The 17201-nt window shown below is 39.8% G+C and overlaps 1 protein-coding gene across 4 annotated transcripts in view; it reads left to right on the forward strand.

The window, feature by feature from the left end:
- LOC124719917 (zinc finger protein 436-like) overlaps positions 1 to 17201 on the forward strand; it is a 223562-nt gene that overhangs the window by 86163 nt on the left and 120198 nt on the right. For all 4 annotated transcript variants that reach the window (XM_047245109.1, XM_047245111.1, XM_047245110.1 and 1 more), the window contains 2 exons: positions 7815 to 7913; positions 14861 to 14926. In XM_047245109.1, coding sequence (XP_047101065.1) covers positions 7815 to 7913; positions 14861 to 14926 — 165 coding nt within the window. The remainder of the gene's footprint in view (positions 1 to 7814; positions 7914 to 14860; positions 14927 to 17201) is intronic.

The following is a 17201-nucleotide window of genomic DNA, read 5'->3' on the forward strand; positions in this document are numbered from 1 at the left end:
CTCTGCACACCGCAATTGGAGCAGCATCGGTGAACACGGACAGTGCTGTCTTAAGGAGTGCATGCGATCGCTTCGGTACGAGATTAGAGGTGGTCATTGTGGCTGAAGGGGGTTACATCAAGTGATGTTACTCTTGAAAGATACCACTACTTAAATGTAAAAGGATTTTCATTTGTATTTTCTTTTTAATCAATTTGCTTTTAAAAAATAGTTCATTTGTCCGGATTTAAGTGCCGCACCTTGTGAAGTTTTGTGGCTGGCTGGTAGTTTTCCTGGCCGATAACTTTTAACCACTTCTCTTGAGCGGGGCTGTTCTGCAGAGTTGAGGAGTAGCGATATTGGCTAGGATCGGAAGCCACACAATGGGAGAGGATTTTAGTGTGCCCGATACGATCCTTATTGCTCGATTTAGCTGTACGTCGACTTCATAGGAATGGTGGCTCTTATACCACACTGCAGTGCAGTATTCTGTGGTAGAATAGGTGAAGGCCAATGTAGCACTTCTCAATGTGTTTCCATTTTCATCCCACGAGAATGTTGTTCCTAGACTGTATTTTGTGGGCAGTTTTTGTCAGACGTTGCTTATAAGTCAGTGATCTGTCCAGAGTGACTCCTAGGTATGTGGTGCAAGTGTTGTACCGTATTCTTTCACCGCCAAAGTAAAAATCAAGTATTTTGAGAACCAACTATTGCTAAGATAGGAAGATTAGGTTTGAGGCACCATTTCATTTAGTATTTGTGCATTATTTCTAGGTCTTCTTGCAGTTGGTCACTTCCTTCCTCCAATGTTTGATGTTGGTTTTCCAGTGCCATATTGTCAGCATAGATAAATTTTGTTGATGTCATATGCAGTAGAAGAAGTGGTGCAGGACTGACCCCTAAGGAGGGCCATTTTTGAGAGTACGGGTAGAACTGGCTCTCTCATTAACGTGTACTGTAATTATTCTAGTACTAAGTATATTCTGGATTAATCTGGTGATCTTTTTACACAGAATTGTGTGTTATAGTTTCTAAATATATTATCTCCTTTTTCGAGATAATGTCATATGCCGAGGGTAAATCTATAAATGTGCATGCAGTTTGAAGACCTTTTTGAAAATGAGCTTTTATAAATGAGTTTAGTGCCAGAACACAGTCGGCACAGCATCGGCAATTAAAGCCGGCCTGTTGTGTAATGATTGATTTATCGGTTGTAGGGGAAATTCTGTTCTGTTATAATCTCTCTAGGAGTTTATAGCACACGATTAAATGTGATGGGCCGATAGCTCTGTGGACTATCTGATGGCTTTCCCGGTTTGAGAACAGCAAGGATTTTGGATTTCCTAAAATCATTGGGGATATCACCAGTCTGGAGGATCTCGTAGAAATTCAGCAGCCACTGTTTGGTGGACCCACCTAGATTTTTCAAGAACTCAGGGAACACACCATCTGGGCCAGGCACCTTTCTGTGTTTAATTTGCTTCAGAGCTGAATTTAGGGTTTCCGTTGGGAATGCCTGTGACTGTTGTGAATTGTGTGGGAGTGAATGAGCTGTTGGAGTTACTGCCCTTTTTTTATTATCTTGGTGAATGTCTTTCTGAAGATGAAGATTTTGAAATTTCCACGAGGCAATCAACAATTTTGTTGTTATCTGTCTTTTCCAGTGGGGGGAGCAGCAGCGCCCAAATGCCTGGGGAGGCTCCACCTCGTCCTACTGGAGTGTGCAAAGCTTATTTCTTCTGTAGTCCGTTGCCACCTCTGTGCTCTGGTGGAATTCAATAACTCTATTATTTGGTTTCCAATCAGAGGATCTCCAGTTTCTTCATATCTGTTTAGCAATACTTCTGTATCCCTCAACCGACCCAGTATATAATCGTTACGAAAACTCCGAGGTATGTTCTTCTCGGCTGCGTCTTTCGGGATGGCTACAAATGTATTAGTTTCCTGCAGTAGAAGGAACAATTTGAATGTTCAATTTGCTCTCTTTACAGAACATGTTGAAGTTTGATTTTCTAACAATCTATCATTTTAGTTTGGCCGTTTTAATGATGAACTTGAAGACGTATCATGAGGCTGACAGGCTTACACTGACTTAGGGGAAACTGTTTAACACTTTATGGCAAGAGGGCATTGGGCTGTCAAATTGGTCTCTATTGACGAAACAGAGGTTTTTCTGCCACCTAGCCGAGTGGAAAGTTTTACTTTCTTTGGCATCATACAGTAGTTGCAGGTCGTTAGCTTCCGTCAATTTCACCACCGTCTCAGCATCTCTGTCGTTAGATGTGTATCCCCTGGAGGTATGACGGCCATCGAAGTTGTCTACGTATTCGACTCACCCGTGTATACGGCAGGGTGAGCCACAGTGGTTATGTTGCGGTTGGGCCATCTTACTTTAGGAGACTTGTATAACGAAACAGTGATTATGTTTTGGAGTTTTAAGATTTCCAGGCCATCTCGAGTACAAACCACAGGCTCTGCACAAAATTCAATCAGATTATCTTTTACGTAGATTGCCGAACTGTGTGTGCTAGACGAGGCATAGGTTGCTGTCTTGAAACCCGCCTGTCATCGAGTTCATCGGCATTATTTGTACGGAGTTCTCGAAGACAGATGGTGTCGGTGCACTCCTTCTCAGCAGTTCGTGCAATGCACTCGTCCTTCGATCTAGACATCTCTTCGCAGTTAAATTGTAACACCCGGACTGAAGGTCCGATTATTTTAATCGAGTGGTCGTAAGGGTGACCACCTTTTGTGTGGTTCATTTCGGACGTCAAGTAGCGTCTGCGATTCTGCTTCTCGATGTGAGTAGCCTTTATGTCAGTTACACCATTACCTGGGGTGTACCCGTAGGCGGTGGTCTACTCACACACCCTACATTACTGTTAAGCTGACATTACTCCTTTTGCCACTTCTTTTGGTGTTGTGCCGCTTTTTGTCTTTTTTAAATTTCTCACATTGCCTTCACACGAAAAATGTGTTACAAGAAACTGCATGTGACACGGGTCAGGTTGTTACACTGTAACATCTAGCCCCGATGAAACTGTAACAAATTGCCCCATATATCACCACTTCCTATTTAGGTGCAGATAGGAATCATTTTTAAACTGTAAAGTAATTTTAAACATTTATCACTACCTCCAGTTAAGTCTTCCACATGTTAACAGACTTGCACTGATCTACAAAATGGCTTTGTTGCTATTAAAAAATACTGGGAGAAGAAAAATTACAGACAGACGGAATACAGTGTTTCCTCTCACAGCCTGTCTGGTACTGCCAGCCCACCCACCAGTGATCGGCTGGAGAACTGCACCGTCAGGAGCTACCATCTGCTACGGAGCCGTCCACGGCGTGCCGAAATTCACGTGTGCAGGGTGTGCGGACCACCGGCGGGCTGAGGCCCGTGCTGTCTCGGCTTTGCTCCGTCCTTAGTGGAGGTAGCCAGAGGAGCGCGACATTTCATTTAGTATTCCGGTGTGGCTCGTTCCGGTCGGCACGACTCTCTGACGTTCGGTAGAATTGTGGGGTGGAGGACGTTCACAGGTCTGGTGGCTGTTTGCAGAAAACAGGCAGTCTAGCTATCTACTGTTATGAGCCCTTTAAAATGAGTGGCAATTTGCATAAGCATTGGGTGTTGCAGATTTGCTATGAAACAACATTATAATATTGTGCAGAAATAATCTACATTGGCAGTGAAAGAGCAAAAATTACAATGATCAACAGATGGGATTCATTGTTCTCTACATGAAGGAGGGCTTTGTGCTAAAATTTATGGCATGGAACATGTAAAGAAAGTGATGTTACGAATAGTAAAATTTCTAAAGTCACTCGCGGTATTCTGCTATCACTTGCAACAGTTTTCAGTAGAATGGAGTGAAGAGTGTGGAGACTTTATATACAGGACTGCCAGTAAGTCTCCCCTGACACACGGTTCTGGGTGACTTTTCTAAACATTGCGGCTGTATTGGGCCATTCCTGACAGCTAAGGAAGCCGTCTGTATGGGCAGAGTTGCAACTTTTCTGCTGCTGCCAGAAACAATTCACTATACAATGTTCTACTTTACCAATGGATTGCACCATGTTATTTTGCCTCTTCCAGCAGCATGCTGCGATACTGTGCTGCTGGTAATCCAGTGTATATCAGTACTGCAGGTATATACCTGCAGTCAGCAAACAAATAATTAATTACATAACCTTTTTTTTTTTTTTTTTTGAGGTGGTAACTGAAACGCGGGACAACCCCTTGAAGCCCTGGTGCAACTCGGTTAAAAGATGATGGAAGCTTTAGAGTGTGAATTAAAGGTGAATTAAACAGGCACAGAAATTGACAGTGGGGACCAAGAAGTTAAGAAGTGGACAAATAAAAAAAAAATGTTCAGTGGGTAAGGAGCGGGGAATACAGTTAGGAAGAGAAGGGGAGAAAATAGGGTAATGGTGGGAAGATGAAGAAAAAAAAAGTAATTGACTAATTAATGAAATTTTTCCATTGGGGAAAATAAACTATTGTTAACAGAGATTGACAGCAATTTTCTATGTAATTTATGGATTCGTAACATAAAAAGGAGTTCCTCAGAGAGTGCTGGTTGTATATGAATGAAGATCATATTCATGAGTTACAGACTGATACCAGTTGACAAGAAGAAGGTAGTGTCTGGGGAGGGGGGGGGGGGGGGGGACCTCGCTCTCTAGAATTTTTATGTCAGCCGGGCAACATCGCTGTGAGCATCGAGGCAATCATCCGACTGACACACTACGGTGAAGATAATCATTTAGTAAAACACCGTGTCATGCTGCACACTCTCGTCTGACAGGAATCTTCGACCCTTCGAGGGACCGAAGGCATTTTAATCACTCGGGGAGAGACTGAGACTATAGGGCAGACGCTCGAGTGTCTCCCATTGGAGTCGGTGTGACTTCTGCAGAAGAGGCTGGCCTACCAGATTGACCGGCACGTCTTGTCGAATTGCGAACTTGGCGCGCTGTTCCGCAGTGGTGGCTATCGACAGAAGTGCTGCCCCACACACATTCTTCGTTCTCTGACGGATTTACGAATAAGCACACATTGATCCTGTTTGGATGCATTTGGTAATAATGTTGCCACAGTTCGCATTTCCAGACTTACCACACACACGTCAGAAAGGCTCAAACGCTGCACTACTCCGTTGCTTACATGTCGGTGCTCATATACCGACTTTGGAGTCACGATACATTGCGTGTCTGCTGTAGCAATACCCTCAAATGTAAACTTTGTAATTGCCTCTTATATTTTACCAAAAATTAAAATTTAATATTATGTTACCATTAATCTCAAACAGTAGCACTTGATATGTGTAATGTGAATCTGTAGTTAAATTTTTATCCAGACTGCGTGTGTGTGTGTGTGTGTGTGTGTGTGTGTGTGTGTGTGTGTGTGTGTGTGTACACGTATTAATCCATTGCTTTAAATTATTTGTATTGTTATAATAAGGTCTTGTATGAAAAACAGGGTACCTGACTCAAGATATTTTGACTTCCTGCGTTGTTCGATGTAGCTCAGTTGTTCCGAATGTCTGTTTCTGAGGTGCACATAGTAGAATAGTTTAGTGCTCTCATATTGTGGATTTGATGCAATTATGGTTTGTGAAAGATGGCTTCTGTGAGCAATCATCTCAATTCAAATAAAAGCTGGTTCTGACTGTCCACTAACAACGTTAGCTATAGTATCTAATGGGGGAAACAAAATCAAAAACTGTAATCATTTGTCACAACAGATCAAGAAATATATTTAAAAAAAGTAGGGATGGAAGCATGAATTTTCAAGCAGTTTTTATTATTTTCCATTATGCACAAAATTTACTTAACAGAATCGAAGAAATTTCAGCCAGAGGGAATCGGTTAGGTATCGACAGAGTGCTTGCAGCTAGTTTTTGAATGTTGAGCTGGAGCACAGCAAACTCAGGACACTGGCTGACCTCTTGCCTGTAGTTACATGTTGCACTCAGTTTTGGCGAAATCTGAAACGTCGTATCTTGCTGTTGTAAAAATGTATCCAGAAAACTGATGCTATGAAGTGTAGTTCCAACTGATTAGCTCGAAAAAGAAATGGATTTCAAAAGATTCACTTTATTTGCACAGTACTGTAGTTTATGGGAAGTTCCAGTTTAATAGTTTATATGTTATACAGTTAAAGGGTCACCCATCTGTACGCGCCCCCCGGAGATGTAGTCGGGATTGGAGAGCAGTATCGGCTTGTAATTAATACACAGTGTTCAGGTTCAGAAAAAGAATCCGTACCAGTCTATTTGCTCATCGTGTTTATGAGGCGAGGACTGTCAGGAGGGCGAGAGAAGGTAACTCTGGTAACCGTGGACCCACCTCGAAGGAGAAGGGACACTTTAAAGATGGAGGAACTGGCGGTGACTCTGAACAGAGGAGAGAGTGATACTTTTCAGTTACAGTGCTGGGACCCTCAGACTCACCAGTCACGTGCTCTGCCGATACGATTCGATTGTCAGTGCGGCTTTGCTGATGACGGTTCGCCCTATTCCACTGCGAAGCGGTTGTTTTATGTCACGTGAGCCGAAAGGTGATGGACAAAATAGGTGAACTCTTCGTAAAATTTAAATAATAAAAATTACTTTTGTTCGAGGTCTGGGGCACCTTCTGCACATCTCTAACCTTTGCAGACATATCCGGAGGAAAACCAGTTTGCAGATATCGACAGTCCTAGGAAGTGTATTTACTAGCTCGTCCAAGATTTTGAGATACAAAGACGTTTCTGAGCTTCAGATTACTTTCAAACGTATTTGGCACACATTTTTGTTATCTTATGGTACAGAATTACACTTTAAATGAAACAGGGATCTTGCCGGTCGCAGATTCTCGATCAAACCGACATCATTACAATGCTACTTTTATAATCTCCGGGCGTAGACTGGCGATTTGGGATGAGATGCAGCTATTCAAAGACATGCATGAAAATGTAATGTGATTTCTGAAACTCTTAATGTCTTCATATTCTGCTTGGTTAGATTTTACTGTTTTGCGTGGACTATAAAACTTCACTATTGTTTGGTGTACAAAAAATGTTTCAAGTTACTAATCAACAAAAGTACATCAGACATTATTCTTACACTTTATGTGAAATTGCGTATATACGAGTATGGCATCCGTCTTGAAATAAATGTTTTATGATTCAAAATTATTTGAAATATTAATTACTGACTGAATTAATTAGTGAGAGGTGTTATCTAATTAAAGAAAGATACAGCAATGAAATTATATTGTCAAAGTTTGGAATGTTGCAGTCATTAAAGTAAAATAGGCGACCTGAACTTTGAGGGTCTGAACTATTAATGTTACTTATTTTGTAAGTTACTTAATTTCAGACAGTCCTTAATATGTCTTCAGAAAGTTGTGAATGTCTGCTTCCTTATGAGTAGCAACAATATCTTCCCAGCAGCTCAGTAGCTGATAATGTTTTTCAATTATATGACATTGTCGTGGCTCCAGTTAGCTGTAACTTTTAATTACTTTATTTTCCAGTAAAACTAATTGTATAACTAATCAGGAAGGTAAATATAAACAATTGAAATATAAGTACAACTGATGTTTTACATAAATAACAATTTTACATGTTCCTTTACAGATTACCTTTTACATGCCCAACTGCAACCCTTTCTCAGAAGAGCTTTTTATCGGTCTCGTGTGACTCGCTTTGTGGGATGCGATGACTGACCTTAACCATAGACAGTTCACAAACGTAGCACTTGCACACATCAATGTTCTATGTGTCCCAGTTCTATGCCACTCTGACATTCTGCACAGGAATTAAATGAAGGTGTTTGTTGTTGTTACAGGAATTGGATTGTGTGACAATAAAGATGGAGGAGTGTGACAATTCGGAACAGGAGGAGACTGAAAATTCTGAACAGACCAGTGTCTCTGGAAAACTACAGGTAGGAAACTGATGTATATTTCATATTTTCATTTTAATTTTAGTCTCTCCATCATCGTTGACAGTGGACACCTCAGAGGCGTGCATCCACAATGCACACAGTTATTTGTAAGTAACTCTGGTGTTTCCAAAGACATGTATGTGAAAAGTAAAAGCTGTACAGCAAACAGAAATGTGTCAGGGGATAAAGTATCGTTCGAAGTTTTCAACTGACATTACAGCTGCTCAATATGGGCACCGTCCTGACATCGCGAACTTCAGTACGATGATCGATCTCTTGTTGTACACGTCCCAAAATGTCACACTTAAAAGTGTGACTGCATTAATTCCTCGCAACTCTTCCAAATTAAGTGGCAACGGAGGCAGGAACATGTGATCCTCGACATAACCCCATGAGAAAAATATCACACAGAGTCCGGCGACTGTAGGGGTGCTGAAGAAGGGAGATTCATGATGGGAATGCTATCCAGTCTGCTGAGGCAGTTCAGTGTTTGAATGTCTGAAAGAAACTGTGGTGAAGCACTGTCTTGTTGCAAAAATTAAGTCTCCTCTGTCTTGGTGTAATTGTGGCATAAGCCACTGCTGCAGCATGTCCAGGTACACGTAACCAAGCACAGTTTTCTTCTCAAAGAAAAATTGTCTCTAAGCATTTGCAGAAGACGACACACTAAAGACATTAAGTTTAGGTGAATAACAAATGTGATCCTCAATTTCACACAAAGTTACTGTGCGCCAGACACACCTTTCGACAGTTCACCTTTCCACACATACGAAATGTGGCTTTGTCACTGAAACTCAGCTCTTTTTCTCACAATTTTCTTATTCACCGCCGACCGATGCACGGAACAATAGGGCAGTCTGTATTACACTACTGGCCATTAAAATTGTTACACCAAGAAGAAATGCAGATGATACAGCATCCCTCTCTTACCCCTTTGTGTTTGTTAGCATTTGATTATGTTTTTCATTTGTGTAACAATTATGTTGTTTGTGCATGGACTATTAATAGTGCTAATCACTACAGCACAAAGTTTCCCCGGCTGCCGCCGATCAGAACATGGGAGTCTAAGTGCCAACTTAGAAACTGTGACTTTAAAGACTAATAGTTAAAATTGTTGTTGTTGTCATTGATAATTTGTAATGCAAAAGCAGAGGAACATTGTAAAATTGACACTGTTCTTTAACTACTTCTTTTTTTCTTCTTCACTTCATGGAGTAGGCTAACAGCTAGTTCTGTCCACACCAAAGCCTTCTCTCTCTCTCTCTCTCTCTGTATGTGTGTGTGTGTGTGTGTGTGTGTGTGTGTGTGTGTGTGTGTGTGTGTTTTTCCTATTGCTTTATAACTGAATACTTGTTTGTCTAATCTGTTTTTCCCCATTGTGTTGATTTGTTGTTTCCATTTTATGGATCCTGCCTCTATCTTTATTATTGTTACAGTATAAAGTAAGTTCTTCTCTTGCAATAGGTTTTGTATTTGACCTCTGAGGTTACACCCTTTAACTTTCCTCAAATGTCTCATTTCCGCCAATGTGTTCTTCTTTTGACTTCTTTAGTTATTGTTCAAGATCTGCTCCCATATATTGGAGTAGTGATAGCCATTACTTCGTAAAATTTTAACTCTGTGTCCTCCACTGTCTTGCGACTCAGTGTTCTGTGTATTGTGCCACATATCACATGATACTTGTTTCATTTATCAGTAACACCGTTTCTGTGATCGTTGCTAATATCACAGCCTGGCCACCTGAAGATGTGACACCAGTTTTATTGGCTGTTTGTCTAGTACCACTTTTGAGTGAACTATAAAATTATCCTTTGAAGGAAATTACAATGAAAGTCCTATTTTAAGTTTTTGTGCAGTCCATATCTAAAAAATGCAAAATTGGGCAAAATGCAGTTTCAAGGAAAACATTAAAACCCCCAAAATACAAGCAAAAACATTTGTAATTAGTGTACTCGATTAAAAATCCTAATCCTCTCCAATACATTGTATAAAACCTGTATAAATGAAGGAAATTAAATGTACAATACAATGTTTATACAATAATTTGGTGTAATGAATATCATCAGTTATTAAAAAATCGCAGATGTGTAACAGCAAGCAAAAACTCCTCAAAAATTTGAAATTGTCATCTGGATACAAGGTGATCTAGCTATTTTCCGACATACTACGACCACGAGTGGTATGACAAAACACGCGTTCTTGAGAGGTTTTTCCTTTGTGCTCACCCAGAAAAAAGCAAACCGACAACTGTGAAGTACAGTGAAAGTTGCCAGAATATAACTGGGAGGGGGGCTTTCCCTTCTGTAGCCAATGGCCGCGCAGCGTAATCTGGTGACGCGAGTGCAGTGACTTTAGTGTGTCGCTTGTAGACATGGAGCAGGCAAGCTCATTTTATGTGTGAAGGATTGAGTACATTTCACACAACTTTTTGCAGGATGTAGTGGCACTGTGAGGGCAGCCAGAAATGATCTGTGAAATCACAACATATTCTGAAATGGACAGCCAAATATTTATTTCATCCTTTGTTCTCTAAGCAGACAGAAATGTTAAACCAGATCGAATATTGCAGAACATACTCGTATTATTTTGACAACGAAGTCCCAGAATGTGTTAACAGTGCTAAGGTGGAAAAAAAGTTAGAAGGATGCGAACTTACTGTGTCTAACTCTGTAGACTATGACGTTATTTCTTATGCTACAGATAAATCGTATAAATTTTGTCTCGTCTCAGTTATCATAATTTCTCTTGAAGCTTTGTGTCTTTGGTGCTTTATTAACTGGTATTTAATGATAAGGGTGACATTTTTGTGATACATTTTCAATGTGTCACTGCTTTGAAACGGCATACTGTGCTACACACTCCACAAAGGAAATGAATAAGCGAAATGCCCACAGTACACACTGTGGTAGTTCACACGTGCTCGCAAAAATCAATAGTCAAAAGCTCACTAGTGACATCACAGCTGCAAAAAGTAGTGTGAAGTCCCTAATTTACACGACTACACCGGCTTGCGTTACACAGTCACCAGTGTAAATACTGTTTCATCATTTCGTGAGAGCCTCTAAAATGAAAGTTTTAGCAGCTGTACATTTTGTGGTGCCGTTAATCTCGTATTACATTTCCCCGATTCTGACCGAGCATGTTCTTTGGAGCTCGGTGTTTGAATTTAAAGGTTGACGATCGACATTGTTGCTGGATACAGTACATCCGAAATACGTGCAAAAAGATGACACTGAGTTGTAAGTGGCACGAGGGAAGCTGGTGGCTGGACCCCTTCGTCACGTATTGGTCCGGTCTAGAACTCTTCGCGCCGACTGTCCCCTTTCTCCGTTGCTGCTGCAACCTAGCAGTATTTGCATCATAATTGTGCAGTGAAGCTAAACATTGCAAGTTATGTGGGCAAAACTGATCCTGCATTGCACCAGCATTTCCTCTCTCATGTCTCTCCTCTCCACAATGGCCTAAAATATTCCCTTAACTCCACGACCGCCCACTGTGTGAACAGTCTGTCTTTTGTGGCACTTACAACTCGTTCGGTCACATCAAATGTCAACAGGCAGGAAATGGGACAAAGTCAACCGAGACATCGGATAAGAACGTAAAATCGAGATAAACCTTACTAGGAAGAAACTTAAATTCGAGAATTTTTAGTCTTAATCCTATGGATTTTTCACAGGGGCTGCTAATTTATGGCATAGAATTGCTCAGAGAATGTAAAATCAAAGTTTCATTGTACTTAGTTTTTACTGAAATTGTTAGATATACGTCCTTTCTTATTTCGTTTAGGAGATGTATTGCAAACTGGAAGTCGTTTTCTTTGTTGTGAATAATTATTTGGATATTGGTAGAGAATGGATTAACTATGTGTGTGCCCGGATATTAACTTCACACATTGGTTAACTTCTCATTTCCAGGGTCTAAGAATGTCACCTTGGTATATATTGAGTAGAGTGTGTGAAAGGCTATACCTTTGTCAAACTCCTCTGTTGATCTTTGTTGGCCCTGTCTTCTCATTCTCTGTATTTATCATAATTTCTGTATTAATATTATGAAAAGGAAAGCTCCTACCCACCATAAAGCGGAGATGCTAAGTAGCAGATGGACACAACAAAAAGACTGTCACAAATAAAGCTTTCGGCCATTAAGGCCTTCGTCAACAATAGACAACAGTTGCACGCGCGCACGCACACACACACACACACACACACACACACACACACACACACAGTCTGTCATCTATTGTTGGCGAAGCCCTTAATGGCCGAAAGCTTTATTTGTGACAGTCTTTTTGTTGTGCCTATCTGCGACGCACATCTCTGCAATATGGTGAGTAGCAACTTTCCTTTTCATAATATTTTTACATTCCATCACAGATTTTCCATTGTTTAAACTCTGTATTACTTGTATTAAATGTCTTTGAGACCCTCATTTTTGATGATGTTCCAAGTCTTGCAACTGTTCAGTGTGTTCAAAGCATTTCATACTCTATGAATGTGATGTGAGTGTGCAGGTTGTATTCTCATCATTTCTCTATTTACTGCAGTTCAGTGGTAACACAGTCACTACAAGATCAACTCTTTCTAAAGCCATTTTATTCCTCTATTACAAGTGTATAAGCTATCTTTCTCATTTTACTGTCACTATTTATTGTGTAGAGTTTGTAAGAACTATTTAGAAGCTTTATTCCTTCATATTTACCGCAGACTTTTCTTCTCCTTTTTTTTGTAGAGAGTAGTTAAATTTCATCCATAAAGTAAAATTACTGCATATATGTGCCGATACAACTACCAGAAAGAAAATAGCTCCTGTTATAGCACATAAAGGCAAATATGTCCTGGGCAGAGTTAGGGATGTAAAAGAAGTGAACTAGCTTTTCAACATAACTTGCAGCTTCAAAGACATTTAAATCAAAACATTTGCTTATTCATGCTTTTTTGCTTGTAGTGTAATACAACACAATGTAATGCATCCACTCTCAGATATTTTATTCCCCCTAGAAAAACTCTTTTAGCTATTACATCTATGCACTTCTGGTATTTCATATTGTATATTATTTTCTATAGCTGGCGAATCTTCTGAATTTTGGACACAGGATCAGGGACTGCAGCCTAAAAATTGCAAGGTGCAGGTGTCAAATGTTTGCAGCTATCAGAGCTTACTGCACCTGGGACAGTAGAAAAGTGTGAATATGTCAAGATGTTTCGATTCAAATGTCTTTGAAGCTGCCAGATTATTAAGAAAAGCTGGTTCCCTTCTTTTACATCCTAACTTTGCTCAGGGCATACTCGGCTTTTTTTTCCCCTCCAATGATAGAAGCATTTTCAGTTATGGTTCCCAACTTCTATTCACTGTAATTTTGACATGATACTGCCATAACTTGGCAACCGATGTCGACTTTTGTTGATTCAGGCAATGACTGGTCTCGTATAGATTACCTTTTTGTAGTCTTTTGAACCGTGTTGCTTATATTGTGGCAACAGGCTTTCACAAAACCAACAGGACGGCTGTGAATTACATGAATTTTTTTACTTTCTTGCAAAATTTGATCTGATTTGCATGACCTTGAGACATAGAAGTGATGTGGGGAAAAAAGGAAAAAAAAAAAATAAACAGTTTTTTTGCACATAAAATATGACTGAGGATAGATGTTTAAAAGTGAGTTTTCAACTTTATTGTAAGAATGCATTTTTTATTAATTTCGTTCTCTTTAAAGCATTACAGTTCTTTCAATTCGCATAAGAACAGTTTTAAATCCTATGTTCAGCTCAACTTTAAACCACAGTATCATGACAACGGGTAAAGATCATTGAATTAGAAAAGTTTCGTTTTGACTTCATCCATTTATCTGTGTGCAGCGTATTCAAGCAGTGCAAAATTTTTTCAAACAGTTAAAACTTATCTTAGACCAAGGTTTGTTACACTGGTGGACAGATTTGAACTATTAGCCTCACTCCAGTCCAGAGACACTTAAGGCTGACTGTTTCACATGTAAAATCTGAACAGTACATATATAAATGATGCCAGTACCTGAACGTTAGTTTAAGTCCAATTAAAATATTTTTACAAAAGAAATTAATGAACTCACACAAGGTTCAGGTGGGAGCTCTGTTTCATCATTCAGATCTTGCTTAATAGGCAATACTGTAACGTAGCTACAGTAAGACAGATGTCTGTGTTTTGGTTGGCAGGAGAGCCAACACCGTGTTACTAGAGAAGGCCAAAAGGCACGCGTTTTAGCTCACGCAGCCTGGTGTGAGGTCTGGAACAGGACAAGGAAATTAGAATTTAGAAAAACGGACGTAGCTGGTGGAATACTTAACTTTAATCCATTAATGGTGAACGTCGGTGTGGACGGTACATGAATCAATATCAATAGTAACTGATAATGGCACCTTGCTAGGTCGTAGCAAATGACGTAGCTGAAGGCTATGCTAAACTATCGTCTCTGCAAATGAGAGCGTATTTTGTCAGTGAACCATCGCTAGCAAAGTCGGCTGTACAACTGGGGCGAGTGCTAGGAAGTCTCTCTAGACCTGCCGTGTGGCGGCGCTCGTCTGCAATCACTGATAGTGGCGACACGCGGGTCCGACGTATACTAACAGACCGCGGCCGATTTAAAGGCTACCACCTAGCAAGTGTGGTGTCTGGCGGTGACACCACAGTCTGCATGGCTATACAAATGGCTGCTGGTCTGCACTAAATGAAAAACATTTTACTGCACATTTCAAGATGAAATAGGCAAGACACTTAGTACCAAAGCATTTTGGAATAAAAAACTGTCCATTGCTGTCATGTAAATTGTGAGCATTGCTCATTGACGAGCACGCCAGGTACTATTACATGATGTGATTTAATACTAGCATACAGAAAAGAATAACACATTAAAGACTTTGTGCCTGGGCTACTCTTCTCAGGAGCATGGACCAAAGTTTCTGTTTGTGTTGCAGGAGCCGAACTGTGTAAGAGTGAGGAGAGAGCAACCCGATGTCGTCGGTGACGATGTGCGACAAAAGGTAGGGATGCAACGTGCGCCTGATGTTGGTTGTTTATTGATTTTCATGCAGGTGTACACTGATGTGACAGCAAAAGATTCAAAGGCATGCTCTCATTCCTCTTAGCAGGAATCTCTCTCACTTAACACTGGTACGTTTCACAGTTTACTATGCTAGTTGTTGTCGTTTTCAGTCCAGTGCCTCATTTAATGCAGCTCTCCTTGCTACTCTATGCTGTGCTAGCCTCTACATCTTGATGTACCTGTTGCCACCTACATCCACTTGTATTCCAGCCTCTACACCCCCCCCCCCCCCCCCCCAAAAAAAAAAAAAAAAAAAAAAAAAAAAAAAAAAAAAAAAAAAAAAGAGAAATTAGCAACCTGATGATTTGTTGATCCCTTACCATCTTTTCTGTCAACTGATTCCTTTCTTTGGTCAAATTGTGCCATAAATTTATTTTCTCCCCAGGTTTGTTTAGTATCTCTTAATTAGTTTTTTCATGTACCCATCTAATCTCCAGCATTTTTCTTATATATTCAGAAACTTCTGTTATCTTCTTGTCTGAACTGCTTGTCATTCCCATATCGCTTCTGTGCATGGCTGCACTCTGTGCAAATACTTTCAGAAAAGGCTTCCTAACATTTAAATCTACATTCAATGTTAACAAATATGTCTTCTTCAGAAATGCTTCTCTTATCGTTGCCAGTGTACATATTATATTGTGTTTGTTTTGCTACTTTCGCCACGATTAGTTATTTTACTGTCCAAATAGCAAACCTCATCTCATAATCTGATCCTCTCGGCACTGCCTGGTTTAATTCCAGTGCATTCTGTTACCCTTGCTTTACTTTTTTTTGGTAATCTTGTAATCAGTTTTAAAGATATGGCCCATTCCATTCCTTCTAAGTCCTTTCCTCTCTGTGACAGAATTACAATGTCGTCGGCAAACTGCCAAATTTTTATTTGTTCTACCTAAACTTTAATTTCCTTTCCACATTTCTCCACAGATTTGTGTACTGCTTATTCAGTGTACAGATTGAATACCACCAGGCAAAGTCTAAAACCCAATCTCACTCCCTTCCTTTTTGCACTCCTTGACTCTGGTTTCTGTACAAGTTGTAAATAATACTTTGCTCTCTGAATTTTATCCCTGGTGCCATAAGAATTTAGTTTTTTTCAGCCAACAGTATTAAAATCTTTCTCAGAATCTACAAATCCCATAAAGGAACCTGTGTTGTGAGGTTAACCGAAAGGTCAGTATTATCTTGTGTGTTCATAAATTTCTCCCAGACTGGAACTCACACTCCCCTATGTTGGGTTGTATGATTTTTCAATTCTCCTGTAAATAATTTGTGTCAGTAATTTACGACTGAGACTTACTTAAGTAATGTTTTGGTAATATTCATACCTGTCTGTTATATGTGGAAGAAAGAGGTTACGACTGAGACTTACTAAAGTAATGTTTTGGTAATATTCACACCTGTCTGTTATATGTGGAAGAAAGAGGCTTCATCTTCCAATTATAAAGGAGGTAGACTGGCTGGCCAGTGCTTGCTTTCATGAGGGGAAATGCCAAGTACAGCAGAATGGGAGTAGTTCTTCAATGATTTTTGCACAAGAAAGTTTTAGAGCTATTTTAATGTGACATACATTATGATGCAAGACCATTATTATAGATTCACCTCATTTTTTTCCCTCATGCTCAGCAATCAGGAATATCACTGACTGGACACAATTTCCAGCCATTCCCAATGGGACATGATGTTACAGTGGGTGGGGTAAGTTGTTGCACATAATGGAGCCTGTTAAGCATTGATAAAAATACTGTAGTTTTGTATTATTTTTTGTTGTTTATTTTCTAACTTGTGATTAGATATCTGTATTGTAGAGAAGTCTGCTTTGTTTTTAAAAATTGCTGGAAGTTTGACATTACATCTTTTGCCATTTCTTTTTGTGTGTCTCTGTCTTCTTTTTTTAACTTCTCATGTTGAGTTCACGAGGAAAATACATAATACGAAACTGCATATGACACGGGGCAGGCTGTTACACTGTAACAACTAGCCCTGATGAAACTGTAACAAATCGTGCCATATATCACTATCAAAATGTATTTTTTATGTTTTTCAGTGTTTGCTCATTTTTTTCATGGTAGCTGGCTGTTGGGCCACTAGTTTCTGAAGACCAACTTCAACAAATTGATCATTAATTTTGCAGCAAGATAACAGAAAAAAATTCAACAAAAACTGGAAAAAAACATCAAAAACACATTCTGAAAGGCCAAATAAAAAGAATGACA

Source organism: Schistocerca piceifrons, chromosome 11, assembly GCF_021461385.2.
Source record: "Schistocerca piceifrons isolate TAMUIC-IGC-003096 chromosome 11, iqSchPice1.1, whole genome shotgun sequence".
NCBI lineage: Eukaryota > Metazoa > Arthropoda > Insecta > Orthoptera > Acrididae > Schistocerca > Schistocerca piceifrons.